The 18,082-nt window shown below is 41.2% G+C and overlaps 1 protein-coding gene across 2 annotated transcripts; it reads right to left on the bottom strand.

Moving 5' to 3' along the window:
* Nucleotides 1-514: 514 nt before the first annotated feature.
* Nucleotides 515-17,720, bottom strand: grapa (GRB2 related adaptor protein a). Of its 2 annotated transcripts, none has more exons than XM_072676324.1 (5): nt 17,407-17,720; nt 16,351-16,448; nt 16,018-16,137; nt 4,406-4,574; nt 515-3,429 (listed from the first exon to the last, which is right to left on the bottom strand). In XM_072676324.1, exons 1-5 carry the CDS (start codon nt 17,482-17,484, stop codon nt 3,250-3,252), a joined length of 645 nt encoding a protein of 214 aa, XP_072532425.1. In that variant the 5' UTR covers nt 17,485-17,720; the 3' UTR covers nt 515-3,249. The 2 variants fall into 2 exon arrangements, with proteins under 2 accessions (XP_072532425.1, XP_072532424.1); XM_072676323.1 differs by having other exon boundaries at nt 515-3,432.
* Nucleotides 17,721-18,082: the final 362 nt, after the last annotated feature.

The following is an 18,082-nucleotide window of genomic DNA, read 5'->3' on the forward strand; positions in this document are numbered from 1 at the left end:
GAAAAACGTGCATTCCAGCTCACCTGTATGACCAGTCACGTGACTGGCTCCCAGCATAGTGACTGCTGGTGTTGCTGAAGTCCTGGATTGTAGGCCAACACACCTCAAATATTACACTGTGCTGAGAGGGAGAGTAAAGTCAACAGAACCAGCCAGCACCGGTCTGAGAACCTCGTCAGGCCTCGCCGTGGAGCCCAGCGAGAACTTGAACTCTGTGGTCTCCAACCCTCCTCCTGGAGAGGTGCGTTCCTGCAGCTTTCTCCAACCCAAACATAACACACCCCAATTAGCCAGTCAAGCACTTCTGAAGACTGTAATTAGGTGGATCGGGGATAGGTTTGAAGTCTGTGGGACAGTAGCTCTCCAGGAGCAGGGTTGGAGACCATTGAGTTACAGTCCTCGCTGGGATCCACTGCTTTATCTACTGTGTACAGCTGTCATAGCGTCACGAGGAGTAAAACAAATATGTGATGAAAATAAACAAATAAATAAATAAATTACTGGCCCGTGGAGCTTATCGTTAACACATCTTTATTTTCACCTAGTGACAGTATTCATATACAGCTCAGTTATGTATGAAACAGTACTTAGGTCAAAGACAATGGAATAAAAATACCACATAACAAAACACACAACAGGCAATATAGAAGGACAAATGCAACACAGTTAGAACAAAATGACTGACATTTATAAAGAAAGTGCTGTAAATGTTGCATTTGAGGGCTATGTACAGATCTTCAGATGGACAGTGCTGTGAAAGAAGTATTCCCAGCTCTCAGCTCCTGTTCCAGATCAATCAACTACATTTATAATATACAACAATGCTGCGTTCCATTACGCTAAAGACTTTACTGGTTTACTGATTTTAAGACGAATCTAACCAAACTATGTCACAATTTTAATATTCCAGGTCAGCGTTGTTAGCATTTTCCCATACCAGTTGATAACAGCGCATTTCAGTATTTTGGGGGCGTGGGGGCGCTGCTCGTTTTCAGGAACTGCTCGAAAACCTCCCTGGAGTGGGGCAGTGGTGGCTCAGCAGTTAGAGCGCCGGGCTATCGATAACAGGGTTGTAGGTTCGATTCCCGGGCTTGGCAAGCTGCCACTGTTGGGCCCTTGAGCAAGGCCCTTTACCCTCTCTGCTCCCCGGGCGCTGGAGTTGGCTGCCCACCACTCTGGGTGTGTGTGTGTACTCACTGCCCCTAGTTTGCTAGTGTGTGTGTGTGTGTTCACAACCTTCACTACCACAGATGGGTTAAATGCGGAGGACACATTTTGCTGTGCAGTGTACACTGTACAGTGACAAATACGTGCACCTTTAAGTTAAGTAGAAGTTGGACAGTATGACAGTATGAGGGTACGTATGATTTAATGAGACACAAACAGATACAAGTTAATAAACTGCTAATAAACTGTATAATACTACTGCCTTTATTACTGTTGATGTGCAGTGCGGCCATCTTGGATTGTGAACTCGTGGTTGGTGAGGCTCATGAGACTTTTCGAGTAGGAAATCCAATCTGAGGACATCCAGTTGAAATTTCATACTTGGAACTCCAACATAAAAATCCGACATCCCAAGTTCAAATGGAATGCAGCATAAAGACAACACGGGTAAACACATTATACAGCTTTTTAAATGACGGTACATTAATTGATTAATTGAACCTATATCACCCAAATAGAAAAAGCATTTGCCTCCTTAGCATCTAACATCCCATCCACACGTATCAGGCTATTTTTAAAAACAGAGGTTTTTGTCTCTGTTGGGCCTCCCGTCCACATGACAGCGCTGTGTTTGCTCACTAAAAAGGCTGTCGTGAAAAAATTGTTGTGTAGACTGAGAAACCGTTTGTTGGCTGAATCTCAAATACCTCCTAACTCCCTGTATAGTGAGCTACAAAAGTTATAAAACTACAACAACCACACGCAGATAGCCCTAGATTTCAGATTTCCGCATATCAATAAATACTGTTGTAGTACAGATATATAATGCTCTATTAATAGAATCTGTTATTTTGTGACGTGCAGAGTACACTACATAGGGAGTAGTGTGTCCTTTGAGATGAAACCTTCCATGTGGTGTTCTGATGTCTCTCTTTATGAGGTACTGTCACCCATACGGGGCTAGCATGCAAGCATTTATGTCGCTGTGTGGACGAAATTAGTTTTAAAAAACAAAGGGAGGAAAATCTATTTTTTAAATCAACCAGTTAACCAAATTCAACTAACAACTGGATTCAATTTTACAAGCATGATTACTGCCCATTCTGTTGAATCTGGACATCACTTCATTAAAACCTGTCTGGCAAAATGAAGCAGGCTAGAAGGTCTCAAAAAGCAGCACATGATGCCATGTGCAGATGCAGATGCAAAGTCACTGAAATCTTCCAGTCTAGAAAGAGTTATAAAGCCATTGCTGAGGCTCTGGGACTCCAGTAGTGGACGACCTAGCGAACTTTCGTATGCAGGCCTATCTTGCCTCAGTTAACGTCACCATACACAATACTGGTCCAACAATAAGAAAGACACTGGGCATGAATGGCATCCATGGGAGAGTTGCAAGGGCACAATCGACTGGTGACCAAAAAGAACGCAAAGGCTTGTCTCACGTTTGCCAAAACACATCTAGACAGCCCTCAAGACGTTTGTGCTATTATTCTGTGAGTCTGACTGATGAGTCAAATGAGGAACTTTTTGGAGGACATGGGTCTTGTTCCTCCACAACGATGTAAAAGACTCCTCACAAGTTATCGTAACCGCTTGACTGCAGTTGTAACTGCCAAGAGTGGCACAAGCGGCTATTAGGTTTAGGGGGGCAATTACTTTTTTCTATGGGTGATGCAGAATTAGTTGATTGTGTGTGTTTCCTCATTTTGACTTCATCTTATATTAAAAGTAGTGGGACAATGTGATGATTTCATTGTGATAAATATGCAACAGTAGAAGAAATGGAAAAGGGGCACATACTTATTCACAGCACTGTATGCGTTTCTTTCTGTGTTTAGTGACACCTCCCTCTCCTCTCTGGACACAGTCAAATAGTCCATCAGTAGCCTCTTAGTGTCAACATCATTGCTCCTCTACGCTGGTGGCTAAATGACCGTAATCACATCTGGGTTCTTGTCTGGAAAGTCACCGGTCTACGTGCCTTCTTCACCTCATCTCAGACACCATGTTACTAAACGCTGGTCTCTGGTTTCTGGCAGTCCACGTATGAAACCAGTGCCCACTGCCCCGGTTCAGAGGTCAGTGGTAAATGGGCTTGACGTACTCTCTGGGGAAGAAACCCACGCGGCCATGGCAACGGCCTTTCCAGCACTGTGAGTCTGAGCAGTCGAGCAGGTCGATGACATCACCGCGCAGGAAGTGCAGCTGAGAGTTGTGCTGCGGGTTGAAGTCGAACAGGGCATGGGCGTGATGGGGCCTCTGCTGGAAACAATAAAACACACCAGCCAACCTTTAGTGCGCCTCAATACTCAGCCACGACTGATCTGCCACTCGGCTCTCGCTCAGCGGCATTCTGAGCTGAGAAACTGACCATTATCACAAGGAAAGTACTCATTTCACACACAACCTCTCGGGCTGATATTCAGAACATCTACATTCAGCCTGCCCCTTTATAATGTGGCTAGAACGCTGTTCTAGATAGGTCTGTTCACTTTATTAAGGTTGGATTGGAACCCTTCACTGAAATATCTCACGTTTTCTGAGAACTGTGGAGCATGAGGGTGGATCTACCACGGTTTAGGGTTTGTTGGGGTTCAGTGGGTGGATAGCTGGGTGGATGGGCAGACAGACATTCTTATGAATGCATTCAGCTACTTTCTCACACAAACACACAGCTTAATAGAGAAGTACTGTCCATAGAATAGGACTAAATCTATGAATCAGGCGTGGGCTAGAGGGGTAAAAAGCCCCCAGCTTTGAGCTGTGGAGCAGTAGAAGAACTGTGTTCTCTGTAATGATGGTGGTGTCCCATCCAGTACATTTGGGATGAGTTAAGGAGCTGGGGATGAGGTGGGGTGGTGATCATCCAACACCCTGACCTCACTAATGCTCCTTTCGCTCAATGCAATCAAATTCTCACAGCAATGCCCCTCCAAAATCTATAAAATACCTTCTTCCCTGGACAGTAGAGACAGGATTAACTATGTTTGAATACTCTTAATTTTAGAAGACCCATAAAATGAACAGGTGTCCCAATACTTTTGTCCATACCGTACAGATAATATACTGTAGAAGTAGATATAGACACCATGCTGTTTCTGGATGGTGGAGCACTTGCACCACAACTAGAATAAGGGGAAATGAGTAGAATGTAGCTGTATGACCTTGCAGATTGTTTCTGCACACATTATAAATACTTGATGATAAAAATATGAATTGTAAACATGGCGCTTACCCTTTGTGACTGCTCTGCTTCTCTGAGGAAGACGGTTTGTTCCTTAGCGATGCTGTTGCTCCTGTAGAAGTCCACCAGCTGGTTGATGGAGGAGAAGACCTCCTCCCAGACAAAGTAGTTTCCGTCCCTCTCCTTCAGAACTTTGAAGTGTTGCACATGATCTCCATAGCTGTTTAGAGACAGACACCAGGACCAGATTCACATTATTCACATTGTCCCGTTACTGCAGAAACGACGCTGTAGGTCTCGGTTATTCAGAACCTTATCTGGGACACAAAATTAACCGTTAGTAAAAAAAATTCTACCATTAGATCTAATCACAGATGTTTTCTACAAACAGAAGTTTACAGCACCACATTGTAGGACTCACTGTTTTTATTTTTTATTAAAAGCAAGGCAATGGTATTCAGTGGAAAATGGGAGAAAATAGAAACAATGCAAACAAAAGCATCTGGTGCAGCTGACCAGTTAGAGAACTGAGAAATTCATGATTTACAATACTGCTCTGAGCTGAAGTATGAGCATGAATCAGTTCCTCATTTTTCTGCTTGCTGGGCAAAAAAAGACAGGCCTGACCATCTGCCTGTGAACAAAGGGGCTTTTTGTCCAATTCAGACCAGCTCACCTTTAATAACAGAAAACAAAGCCGAGTTGTACATCTTTTTTTTTTTTTAAAGGGGTTCAGTAAAGCCATTTGTTCTATACAGAACCACGACAATTCAGAGACCCATCTGAACGCGTTTTTAGCTGGTGAAAGTGTCCTTGATATCATTTCTGTCTTGCAAAAAACTGCCATTTTCAAGTTGTCATATAATGTGAATCAGGCTGTTGTTCTTTACACTGTGGCAAGATTTCATAATCTTGACATAATGAATGGGCCAATAAAAATGCTTCAAAATGACTTGGATTATAATCTTTTTACTTTTATTGACTTTTAATAAAATAAGTTTTTTTTGTTTGTCTGTGAAGTTGCATTTTTGAAAATATAAGGACACCCTCTTGATGGTTCTTTAACCCCTTAAACAGCCCCCCAACAGTTTGTACAGAAGTCCCTGTGGTTACTGAGTAATACACCTTAGTGTGTAATAAGCCTTGCTATATTTAGGGGTTAAAGAACCTTTTGAAATTGGTTCTATTTCTATTGAAATGGTGTGCTGAGATTTAAAATAACATAGCACTTGGAAAACTGCTAAAAGCTGCTACACTTAAATGTCCTGTGCAGCTGTTATGCTGACTCTTCGGGCACAGTGGACAGACGTTGATTTTCATTGGAAATCAAAGTCACATATCCTAAAACAACATTAGGTTGGCATCAAGCTCCAACCATTGACAAATGTTAAGTTATGATTATTTAACACCATGCCAACAACATATCAATGTCTAACAACGTTAGAATTTCACATTGTGTGGATGTTTGCATTGTGAAGTTTAGCAGACTCCATACCTCACAACTACATAGTATTTTATGGCAATATGATGTTAGCACGTCACACCTTAAACCAACAAAGTCTCAACATCGGCTCTCATCACATGGCAAACTGATGTGGGCATTAGACGTTGACTTGACACTGATTTCGGGTCCCTACATTCAACCAGATAACAACCAGATCAGAATCAGAATCAGGTTTATTGTTGGCTTACTGGGATGTGTTGCATTGACTCATTCTATTCAGTAGTAGTTCAGTAGTGGAGGACTACAGCCAGCTTTGGCTTCACCACAGACTCTACTGTTCTGACCCAGTACATGTTTTGAAACACATTTTTGGACTGGACCCTCTGAGTCACACATGACACACATATTACCACATTACACCCCGATTACCAGCCAGGAAGAAGACATAGAGGGTGACAGGAACCGGGAGAACCAGACAAAAACTCTAAATACTAAACAACATCCTCTACTAAAAGTTGATGGCAGATTTCTCTTTCGTATTGAACCAAGTGGAAAGATGGAGGGTGAAATACTGATACTGCACTGATACTGATACTGACACTGATACTCTGATACTGCTTAACATTCTCTGCTCTCCATGAATCCTCTCAGAACTAACTCTGTCGCTTTACCTTCTCCAAGTAAATGGCCACCCAGCCCGACCTGCTGGAAGATTGCCCGCTGACGTCCACTCTACCTGCGTCAGACCAGCTGCCACCTACCAGTACAACTAGCAGGCCCTGCCCCCACCACCACCCATGCCAGACCAGTGGCAGACCCTCCTACCACTGCTACCTGCTTAATGACCATGTTCAAACCTAAATGGACTCTTAACTATCTGCCACTGTTAATATCACCACTATTAACTATCTACACCATGATTAGTTAGTATATTATGATTATGATCAGAGCAGTTCAACAGTATAGATGGTTTGGTCATTTTTATTAATAATTTATAAATAGTTCTGATTAGAGGAGGACGGGTCGGGACCCCTTGTGAGTCTTGGTTCCTCACAAGGTTTCTTCCTCCAGCTCTGAGGGAGTTTTTTTTTCCTTGCCACTGCTGTCGTTGGCTGCTCACTGGGGGTCTTAAATCCTTCATGTCTGCTTACATTGACAAATACGTGCACCTTTACCTTTACATTATTTATTTTTTGTCTCTTTCTTTTACTAATTACTAATTGTATGTAAAGCTGCTTTGTGATGACAACAGTTGTAAAAAGCTATACAAATAAATTTGACTTGACTTGATTTGAAATATGGAGAGCTATAAGGGCTGGCATTCCAGATGAGAATAAAATCTATAGAATTCCACAATGAACCAGGATAATATGGCTTATAGATGACTGAGAAAGTGTAATAGTCAGGGCATCTCTCTCTCTCTCAAATTTTCATCATGAATGGACCAATAGAAACTCTCCAAAATTACTTGGAATAAAATATTTTTGCATAGACATCCATTGAAAGTTAGAAAGGTTCTTTCCTTATCCTGTAAAGCTGCCATACCACAGATAAACACATTTATTTATATTGCAGTTTTCCAATTAAGACTAAAAGCAATAAAATAATGTAATTACAATACAAAATATGTATGTGTATTTTCTTTTTTGTATATTATACATTGACAAGTTTAATTCACAAAGAGTCAACGTCAACCTTGTCATAGCTCCACGACTAGGCGTTACAATACTCAAGATGTGGCGATACAAAATCATGAACAATTCTCTCTGTATGTGGAAAGAAAAGCATTTTTCTGATTTCAGCTATACTTCTCAGTTGAAGATAACAGGCCTGTACAACATCTGTAACTAGGTGTTGCACTTAAACAAATGAATTGTTGTTTGAACTTCAGTTATCACACACATTTATTTCCATTCAAGCAAACCGAGCCAGTATAGACAGACTCTGTTACCTCACAATAACATAAAATTCAGTTTCGGTGCTCTGCATGTTTGACTTTCATTGGAACCAAATTCAATCACTGATTTCATTCTTTGGATCAAAATGAAAAGATTGCATTCATTGGAATATACTTTCATTAATTCATGCCCAACTTGTTTATTGAATATCAGCATATTCATGAATCAAACAACCCAGCTGGTTCTTTGTTTTGAGTCTGTTGTAACTGCATATGAAAAACAAATTAGCAAGTTTAATGTGTACAAAACATGTCTTCCTTCTTGTAGATAATGTTGAAAGAGCTGCTGTGGAACAATAACATTTATCTGCTTCCTCTGCAAGCTGTCACAGGGCCTTAGGCCACAAAGGCCACTTTCCTGTTCTTCACAATGTAATCTTGCAGTACACTGCCAAAAATAACATCTTAGCAAGTCAGAGCACCTTAAATGGACCCAGTAAATTCAATATTATTACTTTTTTGGTACCAAGATAATTCAATGTGTTTCTACATGTTCACTTTTAATGGAAGTCAATGTAAAAAGATATCTATTGGTCCATTTACTATAAAATTGTGACATAAAGTAAAGAACAATTGCCAGCCATGTCAAAAAGTAGGAAAACAAAAAACAAAAATGGAGATACAAGGTATTTGCAGGACAGGGGAACTATATTGTATTATATACAGTATACAGCCTATATTAACCCCTTAACGTAGAATGGCTTATTATACACTAAGGTGTATTACTCAGTAAGTACAGGGACTTCTGTAGAAACTGGTGGGGCTTTTTTGGTAATAGAAGTTTATAATTTATAGTTTATAAAAACGTTTGGCCCACCGGTGGTCCAAAGACTTTTCAAGGGGTTGAGGACATGTGTGAAGACACAACAGGTCTTTAAATCAGTTCTGTGACAGGACAAAAAGTCCCCTGAAAGTTCCTCCATAAAGAGCTCTGACTCACAGCCCTCAGAGGTACAAAAAGAGATTTCCCGTGTTGCAAAACATAACACATAAAAATGACCAGCATATGGTGGGGAACTGTGACTTCATTTCCTGCATTTGTGATTTAGTTTTCTAAGTAATTTGTCTTACAGGTTGTTGAGTTGTTATCTAAAAGCCCTGGTGGCACCCTCAGCCTGCACAATGAAACAATGTTTGCAGGCCTTGGTTTGTGAATAGACCAAGTCTCAGCTCTCAGCAGCAAGTGTCTTTAATACCCACACTCTACTTCAGAGCTGTGGTTAAGGCACAATGGAAAAAACGTACATACATAAGCACCCACCCCCAGCCCCACAGACACAGACAACAAAAGAGTAAACCCACACACTGTAGTGGGTCACTCTGATTGACGTGGCATTCAGTGGTGTAACCTTCAAAAAGCTTCAAGAACAAAAATAGTAATATACTTCTCTAATTTACTTGCTATTACTGTGCCTCACCCAAGTTGCTGATCTAATGTAGGCAAAAGGTAACATAGCAAATCAACTCTGACTTTAACACTCACAGTGTTCATTTAACACTGTCGAATTTGCTGTGTAAGATTATCATAGACAACCATGAGAGTCATGGGAGATCTTTAGGACATTAGACATTAGGTGGTAACATCCCCTCTTAGCTACTGCTTCAGTGCAAATGTCCCTCCTGAAATGCGAGTAGTCATGCTATTAGTTCTATTCAAAAGTAGACTGTAGTTGTATTTATATAGCATATTTAGAAGCACTACTGGAGGTTTGGGGGGCGGGAGGCTACAAAAACTGAGGCCCATTGTGACCTTGGCCTTCTGCAATCTTTACTGGGCCCCTGCGATACAGTCTTTTGCTAAACACTGGCCAAATAACCAAACGCGAAGTAGTAAAGACAGCCTCTGCAGCTAATCAAACATAAAATACAATCCTTTCAGCAACTACTAATGAAAAATGTTTCTCTGTCTTTCATTGCAGAATAAAAATGAGAGGTCAAAATCATTCAATGTGGCCTGTGCAAATGTTTGGGCGAAGGCTCAAACGTTTTTGACCAGGTCTCAAATCAGGCCTGAGGAACGCCACCAACTGTAATTAGAAACGTTCAACTGACCCACATTTTCAGGCTGTATATATTCTCTGACTCTTCAAACCTCCAACACTCATCAACCATCCTCCTCTAAACAACGGTCTAAAGACCAGAAAAATCAATCAAGAAATCAATGCACACAAGGCAAGGTGTTTTTAGTGGACTGTAGAAGTCAAGATGAGCTTTGGAAGACCAAGAAAACTCTCAGAGGCTCTGTTCACACTAGGCATTAACATGCATCTCAGGAGATCCAATCACAAATGATTGCCAAAACGCAATATTGGGCCTGAAACGAAGTGGATTATGCTGGAGTTAAATAGCTCTGAACCGAGGCAGAAGGAGGGTGAATTTTCTGTGCTTGTCCGGCCACTGAGAGAAACGGGCGAGGAAATGCAGGTGGATCTGATTATTTGGTTCATCATATGCAACTATTTATCTCACATCAGTGTACACACACAATTGTAATCACAATTGGTCACAATTGTTGTGGTCTGTTAACATTTCCGGGAGGGCTGCGGCTTAGGGTACTGAAAGCCTACACCGTAGCCTATGCATAGCCGGCACAAAGTCCCATATCTCTACGCTGTACCCTACACCATACCCTACGTCGTAGGTTCAACACAGAACACAGAAGCATTAACATAAATTGGCCTTAATGCAGAAAAGCTTTATACTTAGTAACCACAGGGATGTCTATACAAACTAGTGGGGCTATTCTTTGGTAATTGAAGTTTTCATTAGGCTTCCATTTGGTCATTGACGGTCCATAGGCTTTTTAAGGGGTTTATCAGCTCATCTATGGTAAACATTTGAATAGAATCTTCATAACCAGCAATATGACCTATTTAATATCTATAATAAGCTCTATAATAAGTGTTCCACTGAATGCTCTTCAATAGACAGTCTAATGTAAGTGTTCAGGTTAAAGTTAAAGCTAATGGGGGGGAGTGGCATTCCTTGAGAGCATCAGTTTGTTTAAGGCATTTATGATTCACTGGAAAGTAATTTTCATAAAATCCCAGTTACGGCACGGCACATATTCCACTGTACTTCAAAACATCACATGTTTACAGATGGATTCTCCGTAGTGACACGAGTGACACACACAATACCATATGTAACAATGCCAACAGACCGAAAAAACAGGGAAGAAGACGGGAAACAGTCTAAACAGGCAAATCTGAAAAAAGCTTAATTTGTGTAGTCAAATTATTTGCATTGTATTTACAACATTTCCTCGACCATATGCAAACAGCTAAAATCATTTTCTGACTTCTCCGAATAATAGAAGAGGTATTTTGTTACTCCTACTAGTCCTGTCATACCTGCAGATTCTGAAGGGTTAATGGAAGCTGACGGCCTGGAAACGTCTACATACTGTTCCCACCCTGATCAGTATAATGGAGCCCTTCACCATCCACTGAAGACTAGACTCACCAGAACACCCCAAGTGTACACAGGTTAACTACGATCCAAAACACAAGCACTGAATAAAGTATTCACGAGGATATTAATGTGGTTAAGGCAACAGATAACACCACTACCTGCCAGTGAGCTACCACACCATGTGGGTTCGATTCCTGGTCTGGGTGACTATGCTGCGCTACACCAATAAGAGTGCTTGGGCAAGACTCCTGACACTACATTGGCCCACCTCTGTAAGACGAGTAATCTTGTAAGTCGCTCTGGATAAGAGCGTCAGCTAAGTGCCATAAATGTAAATGTAGGATATGGGTATTCCTGCATGAAATAAAGCCAGTGCTTGATCATGCTTGTATTTTTTACCAGTGATGCTCTTAGAAGATTAAATTCTTCTGCAAGAGTTTATGTACACTGTTAAAAGGATAAGATCCTTAAGGAACTTTTGGAGGTTCTTTAAGGTTCTCTTCTACATTTCAATTTTAGACAAAACAGACAGTTCACTCAATTTCTGAAACTCTGTCTCCAGTGCATAATAAATCTCCATTTAGTCAAAGCAGGATGTTTCTGGTCATATGCTGCCATGCATGAAGTTATGCAAAGTTCTGGTTTATGGACCTATTGGCCATTCTTGGCATCTTCTCATTTCACATTCAGAGACCTTAAAATATGTATAGATGTAGCCTGCAATGAAGCTCTAAACATATCTATATATCTATATTTATCTCTATCTATCTATCTATCTATCTATCTATCTATTTAGATAGATAGATAGATAGATAGATAGATATAGATATAGATATGTTTAAAGCTTCATGGTAGGCTACATCTATACATATTTGTATGTTGGCCTTTCTCTGACATAATGTACTGCTGGGAGAACCCATGTGAACAGACCTCCATACCCTCACACACATTGTATGTTTAAGCATACAAAATACACCCTGAATGTGACTGTAAAAGATTTTAGATTTTTAGATTTTAGTAGGGTTTGAACCATATAACCTCTTAGAGAATGAACATATAGGCTATAAATCAAATTAACCAAAGGCTACAGCAGTCAGAGTGCACATGATAGCAGCTCACTAGTTGCCCCCTGACATACTGTTGGGTGCTGAGAGTAACTGGAGTTACTAGATTCCAGTGCAGAGCTGATCAAGAGTTCTCAGTACTGAACCTAATATATTTCATTGCTGTCCACTACAGCCTGGTGGCAACTTTACAGGAGAAGGAAAAATCGTTACACTACACTACATGTCCACATGTTTGTGGACACCCCTTGTTATAAATGCATTCAGCTCCTTTAAGTTGCTGACACAGATGTACAAATGCACACACACAGCTTGTCTAGTCCCAGTAGAGAAGTACTCCCAATAATATAGAACATGAACCTATTGGCAATATGCCTAATGCCAAGCGTGGGCTAAAGGGGTGTAAAGACCCCCAGCATTGAGCTGTGGAGCAGTGGAACTGTGTTCTCTGGAAGGTCTAATAGTTTTGGGATGAGCTGGTAAGTTGTTGTGGGTTGTGATCGTCCAGCATCCTGACCTCACTAATGCTCTTGCCACTAAATTCAAGAGGTCCACCACAATGACCTAGATGCTGGTGGCACATAATTTCAAAAAAGCGCTCATGTCTGTATTGCGATACGTCAGAGCCTGATTATCGTTAACATTTCATTTTAATTTGAACTAAAACCACAAACAAAGCTTAGGTTTACATGCTTGCATAATAAACTTTTGTGTGCTGGCAGAGTTATGTATAATGTTTCAGTAAACACTGAAGTTAAACAGCTCTATTTGCAACCTGGAACTTAATATTAAAAAATAAATTGCAAAAAAAGTTAGTATTCAGTCATTCATTTTAAGAGATATTATTCAGTGACTACTATGAAGTATTTGGTAACTACTATAGATATATACATATTGAGTCTGGGGAATGGTTTGGGCCTATGAAAGAGTCTAAAGCTTAAGCATAATGAGCCAGACTCATAAAACCTGTCAGTACCAGCGATTCACCAAGCAAAACGATCGGCACAGTATTTAAGCCCTGTTTCTAGAGTTCTTGCAGCAGATCTCTGCACCGCTGGGGCTTCTTTTGCACTGTGGTAATCTCACACAGTGACATGTGACCACAGTAACAGCTCCACATGTTAATTTGCAACATGCATGCTATTGACCAACACTCTGTCTGTTTAGGTGCCAAAATAGAGGGAAAATCTCAGAATCAGAGCCATGAAGAAAAGCAGCAGAAGTATGTTAATAGAAATCTAGGGTAAGTAAACAATATCAGTGAGGGTTTTAAACAAAACATTAACGTCTAACCAGTAAAAAGTAAAGAGAAAGTAAAAGCATCCAGCCAGACACACAGGAAGTTCATGACTGTAGTTCTTTTGAAACATGACAGAGCAGGAGGATTGTCTCTCCTGACCCTATAGCTGTTTTTACTCTAATCTCAATGTTCAAGACTCATTCAAAGCCTTTTGTGTGCTCCCTCTCAAGAAAGCCACAGGGACAGGGACAGGGACTACAGGGACTTCTGTACAAACTGGTGGGGCTATTCTCTGGAAATTGAAGTTTGTGATAACACTTTCTGCCCACCGGCAAGCCACAGGCTTTTTAAGGGGTTAATCAGCTGAGTGTGTGTATATAGACATCAAGACTTGCCAAGCATAATCAGGCACATACAAATGAGAAAGCCCCAACTATTAACACATTTATGAATAAACGAGACAAGGTACCGTGACTCTATAATTTAGGGAACATTTATGCAGAGTTGACTCTTTTCATAGTTTGAAGGGGTTCCCTCAAGCCATGCCACTCAGATACTACAACACTCTTAAAAATAAAGGTGCTACAAATGGTCCTACTGAGTGATTCCATTAGAAGAACCACTTTTGGGTCCATTAAGAACCATGTTCCTTATGTGCTAGCTTTAAAGAATATTCCCCCGATCTAAAGGGTCTTCACACCAATAGTGGTTCTTCAGTGGCATTGTTCAAATAATCGTTTGTAGAGTGAAAACGGACTCCGCTCCGAGCCAAGCTTCGCCCACTTCTGGTAAGACCAGCTAAGCACGGTCACCAGTCAAAAACACCTGAGATGGAACGAGCTGGATTTCAACCCTATCCTGCATGTGGTGTGAAACGCTCTGCTCATGCACACAATCATTGTCTCCACACCAGCCGTAAGATGATTATTGTGCTCAAGCCTCCGACAAGCCTCTCCGTCTGGAATGCAGAACAGGGCCGCTGCTGGCTGCATCACACATTAGCCTGGTCCTGCACACCAGCTGCCAATTCCACTTCCTCTGGTGTGCCGAGCAGCCTCCTAATCTCACACTAACAGGAACCAGCGCCTCCACACCTGAGGCCAGCTACACTCAAACACTGCGGCTCTGATTAGCTTCAAGAGCGCCAAGGCCCTCTTATGGGATCTGTCTTGTGTCTGCTGCTTGCGTCCAAATCCAAATCAGCCAAGCAGGAGTACCAGTTAATGAGCCATGGCAGATAATATTATACCTGTGCTAGAGAGCGTGATGACCTAATATCCAGGTGGGAGGCGATTGGTGGTAGGAAGGTGGTAGTTGATTTTTGAGGTCATCACAAAACCAGAATAGGCTCATATAAAACACTGAAACCTATTTGCTTGTCATGTGTTTAGTTTAAACTAGTTAATACACATGCATAAAACAGCAACACCGAGTTCTGTGACAGGTACAGGCTATCGGGAACTGATTTTTAACCTAATTCAAATATAACCAGAAAGAATTCTGAGAAAGACCGATCTAACCCAAACTAATCCATAAATCTATCATTTAAACCTGACCAATCACACCAAATAGGCCTGAACCTCATCAAAACCAGTCCAATATAAACTGGAGGCCAAGTGAAACGTCTAATTTCTAATGAACAGAATAAACAAGTCTATTAAAAATAATAAATTAAGGGGCTCTGAGTGTCTCAGCAGTTCGAATGGCGAGCTATACCACTTTGCCCTCAGTGGCCGGAGTCTGAGAGAGCACAATTGGCCATTCTCTCTCCGGGTGTGTAGATGGCACTCTCTCCCCTCATCACTCTAAAGTGATGGCCAGCCCAGGCATCTGTTAGCTGATAGAGAGGAGCTAAGGACCTGCCCTTCATGCATGATGGCTCACGGCAATGCCACATCTGCAGGAGCTCAAAAAGAGGTACTGTAGAGGTACTGCTTCGTATGTATCGAAGGAGTCCTTACCCTCCTAGTGTAGGGGGCATTGCTAGTGTTACGAATGGGTGAGTTAGTTGGCAGTACCAAATTGAAAGAAAAAGGGTAAAATTCTAAAACAAATTATATAATAATAATAATAATAATAATAACAATACTATGAATTAATTAAGGCTAATACAGATTGAGAGGAAGAGTAAAATAAATGAAAAAACTATAGCAGGGTCGATACAGACTCTGAAATCTGTCAAACTATGAGAAACCTGAATGTACCCAAGACAAATCTGCAACATTACATCTGCCAAACCACAACAAGGCCCTGGAAAAGGTGATAAATGGTCTAAATGACCTTGAGAAGATGGCAAGAAGGTCTAAATGATCTCAAGAAGATGAAACGAAGGTCATAATGACCTGGACAAGATGGCAAGGCGGTTTAAATGACTTTGAAAAGATAACAAAATAGTCTAAATGACCTAAAGAAGATGAAACGAAGGTCGTAATGACCTGGAAAAGATTATCCAAGTGACCTAAACAAGATAACCTAACAAGAAGGTCAAAATGACCTTGAGCAGGTGACAAAAATGTACAAAAGATGTCCAAACGGCTGTCTCACCTGACTGATATGGAGAACTCCCCAGGGGCACTCTCACTTTCTCGCACCAGGAATGCCCCGCACTCCCGCTGGCGCAGCCGCCCCTCAGCGACTTGTCTAGAGATCCGTCCCGCAAACCACCTGTAAAGATTGCAGTGAATGAACCATTTTAGGGTGTTGCCATTCTCAGTATATGACAACAGCCAGTGGTTCAAATCTGTGACACCTTGGTGTCATTCTTTCTATCTCACCAAGCTTCTCTGCTGTACTAAAATCTGAACCACAGCCCCAGTCCACTGAACAAACCCTAAGACATCCACAAGATTCTTTTTTGGTTAAAGCAATGATACATACGTGTGTGGTCTCACACTGATGTAGTTCTTGGGCACATAGCCTCTTCTTCCCAGTAACTCTGCTGTGTACCAGTTTGGGTCATCCTCCATATTGGTGATCTGGAAAAGGGAATGGAGGACATAACCAGTAAGCGCCACCAGCTTGGGCTTCCATTGTGGGGAACTCTAGTATCAAAAGACAATTTGCCCCCCAAAAAAATAATTTATAAAATTAATATAAAATTAATCAATTATATATATATATATATATATATATATATATATATATATATATATATATATATATATATTATGCATATAAAATTATAAATATACATTTTACCAGATTTTACTAGGAGCACTGCTGTGAGGATTTGATTGCATTCAGCGACAAAAGCGTTACTGAGGTCAGGATGTTGGATGATCCCCACCCCACCTCATCTCATAAGTACTAGATGGACCACCAATCATCATTCCAGAAGACACTGTTCCACTTCTCCTCAGCTCAGTTCTGGGGGCTTTATACTCCTCTAGCCCATGTCTGGCATCCAATAGGTTAGAATAAAGTCCTATTCTATTGGCAATACTTCTCTACTAGGGACTAGATAAGCTGTGTGCGTGGCAGAAATATGCTTCTCTCGACATTACAAACCAATTCTCTCTTTTTCCATATATTTTATGCGTCCATACAGTATATTATTATCAACTATCTCAACTATCTCTCTATCTCTCTCTCTCTCTCTCTCTCTCTCTATATATATATATATATATATATATATATTATTCCTATTTTATTGTCAAAGTATTTCACTGCAAGTTGTACTGTGTATATCTGTGACTGTAATAAATAATCTTTAATTTGATTTAGTTAATTTGATTGAAAAGTGCCAAAAAGAGCAAGGCCATGAAAAACTCCCTAAAAGACCTCTCAGTTCTATACTAGTTTAAGTGTTTTCCTGCAACAACATGTCCAAGTCAAGAACCCTTAAAGAACCTTAGTGTCTAAGAGGGACTGACAGGAATAAACTTTGTCTTCTGGTTCAGCAACTGAACTGTTGTTTTTTCCTGCTTCTCCTACCTTCAGGACGTCGCCCTTCTGGAAGCTCAGTTCGTCGCTCTCCGTGGCACGAAAGTCGTAGAGAGCCACAGCCTCCATCCCGCGACCCCCCTGTACAGCAGCTGGAGCAGCTGGAAACCGATCTACAGTAAAGGAGTAGGTGTAGGTGAGAGGATCCACAGCCTGGCAGACCCAAAAAGAGGAGCGTGCTGAGAGAGCAGCAGTGATAAGAGCAGAGCAGGAGGGAGAGTCCAATTCAGCACAAGCAGGCGAAGAGACTGTCCACTGGTGCAGAGCAAAGCTGGCTGTTAGATACAACACCAGCACATGAGACAGACTAAGTGGGTGAGAGAGTGTGAGTGTGAAAGAGAGTGGAAGAGGAGGAGGGGAGAACACACAGAGAGAGAGAGAGAGAGAGAGAGAGAGAGAGAGAGAGAGAGAGAGAGAGAGAGAGAGAGAGAATGTAGGAGGCAGGGAGGGGGTGGCAGTTCCTGTCTTTGCATTCTCTAACACAAGGAAATACAGCAATATGAGAAACAGGAAAACTAGAAAAAAGAGGTGAGAAGGAAGAAGAGAGGAACATGTGAGAAATTTCCATCACTCCGGGAAGTGGAAAACTCCTCTAACCGTTTATGATGGCAAAAAAACTATATTTATAAACACTGTAAAATATCCACATTTTATGGAAAATTAGTTT

Source organism: Salminus brasiliensis, chromosome 3 (assembly GCF_030463535.1).
Source record: "Salminus brasiliensis chromosome 3, fSalBra1.hap2, whole genome shotgun sequence".
NCBI classification, from domain to species: domain Eukaryota; kingdom Metazoa; phylum Chordata; class Actinopteri; order Characiformes; family Bryconidae; genus Salminus; species Salminus brasiliensis.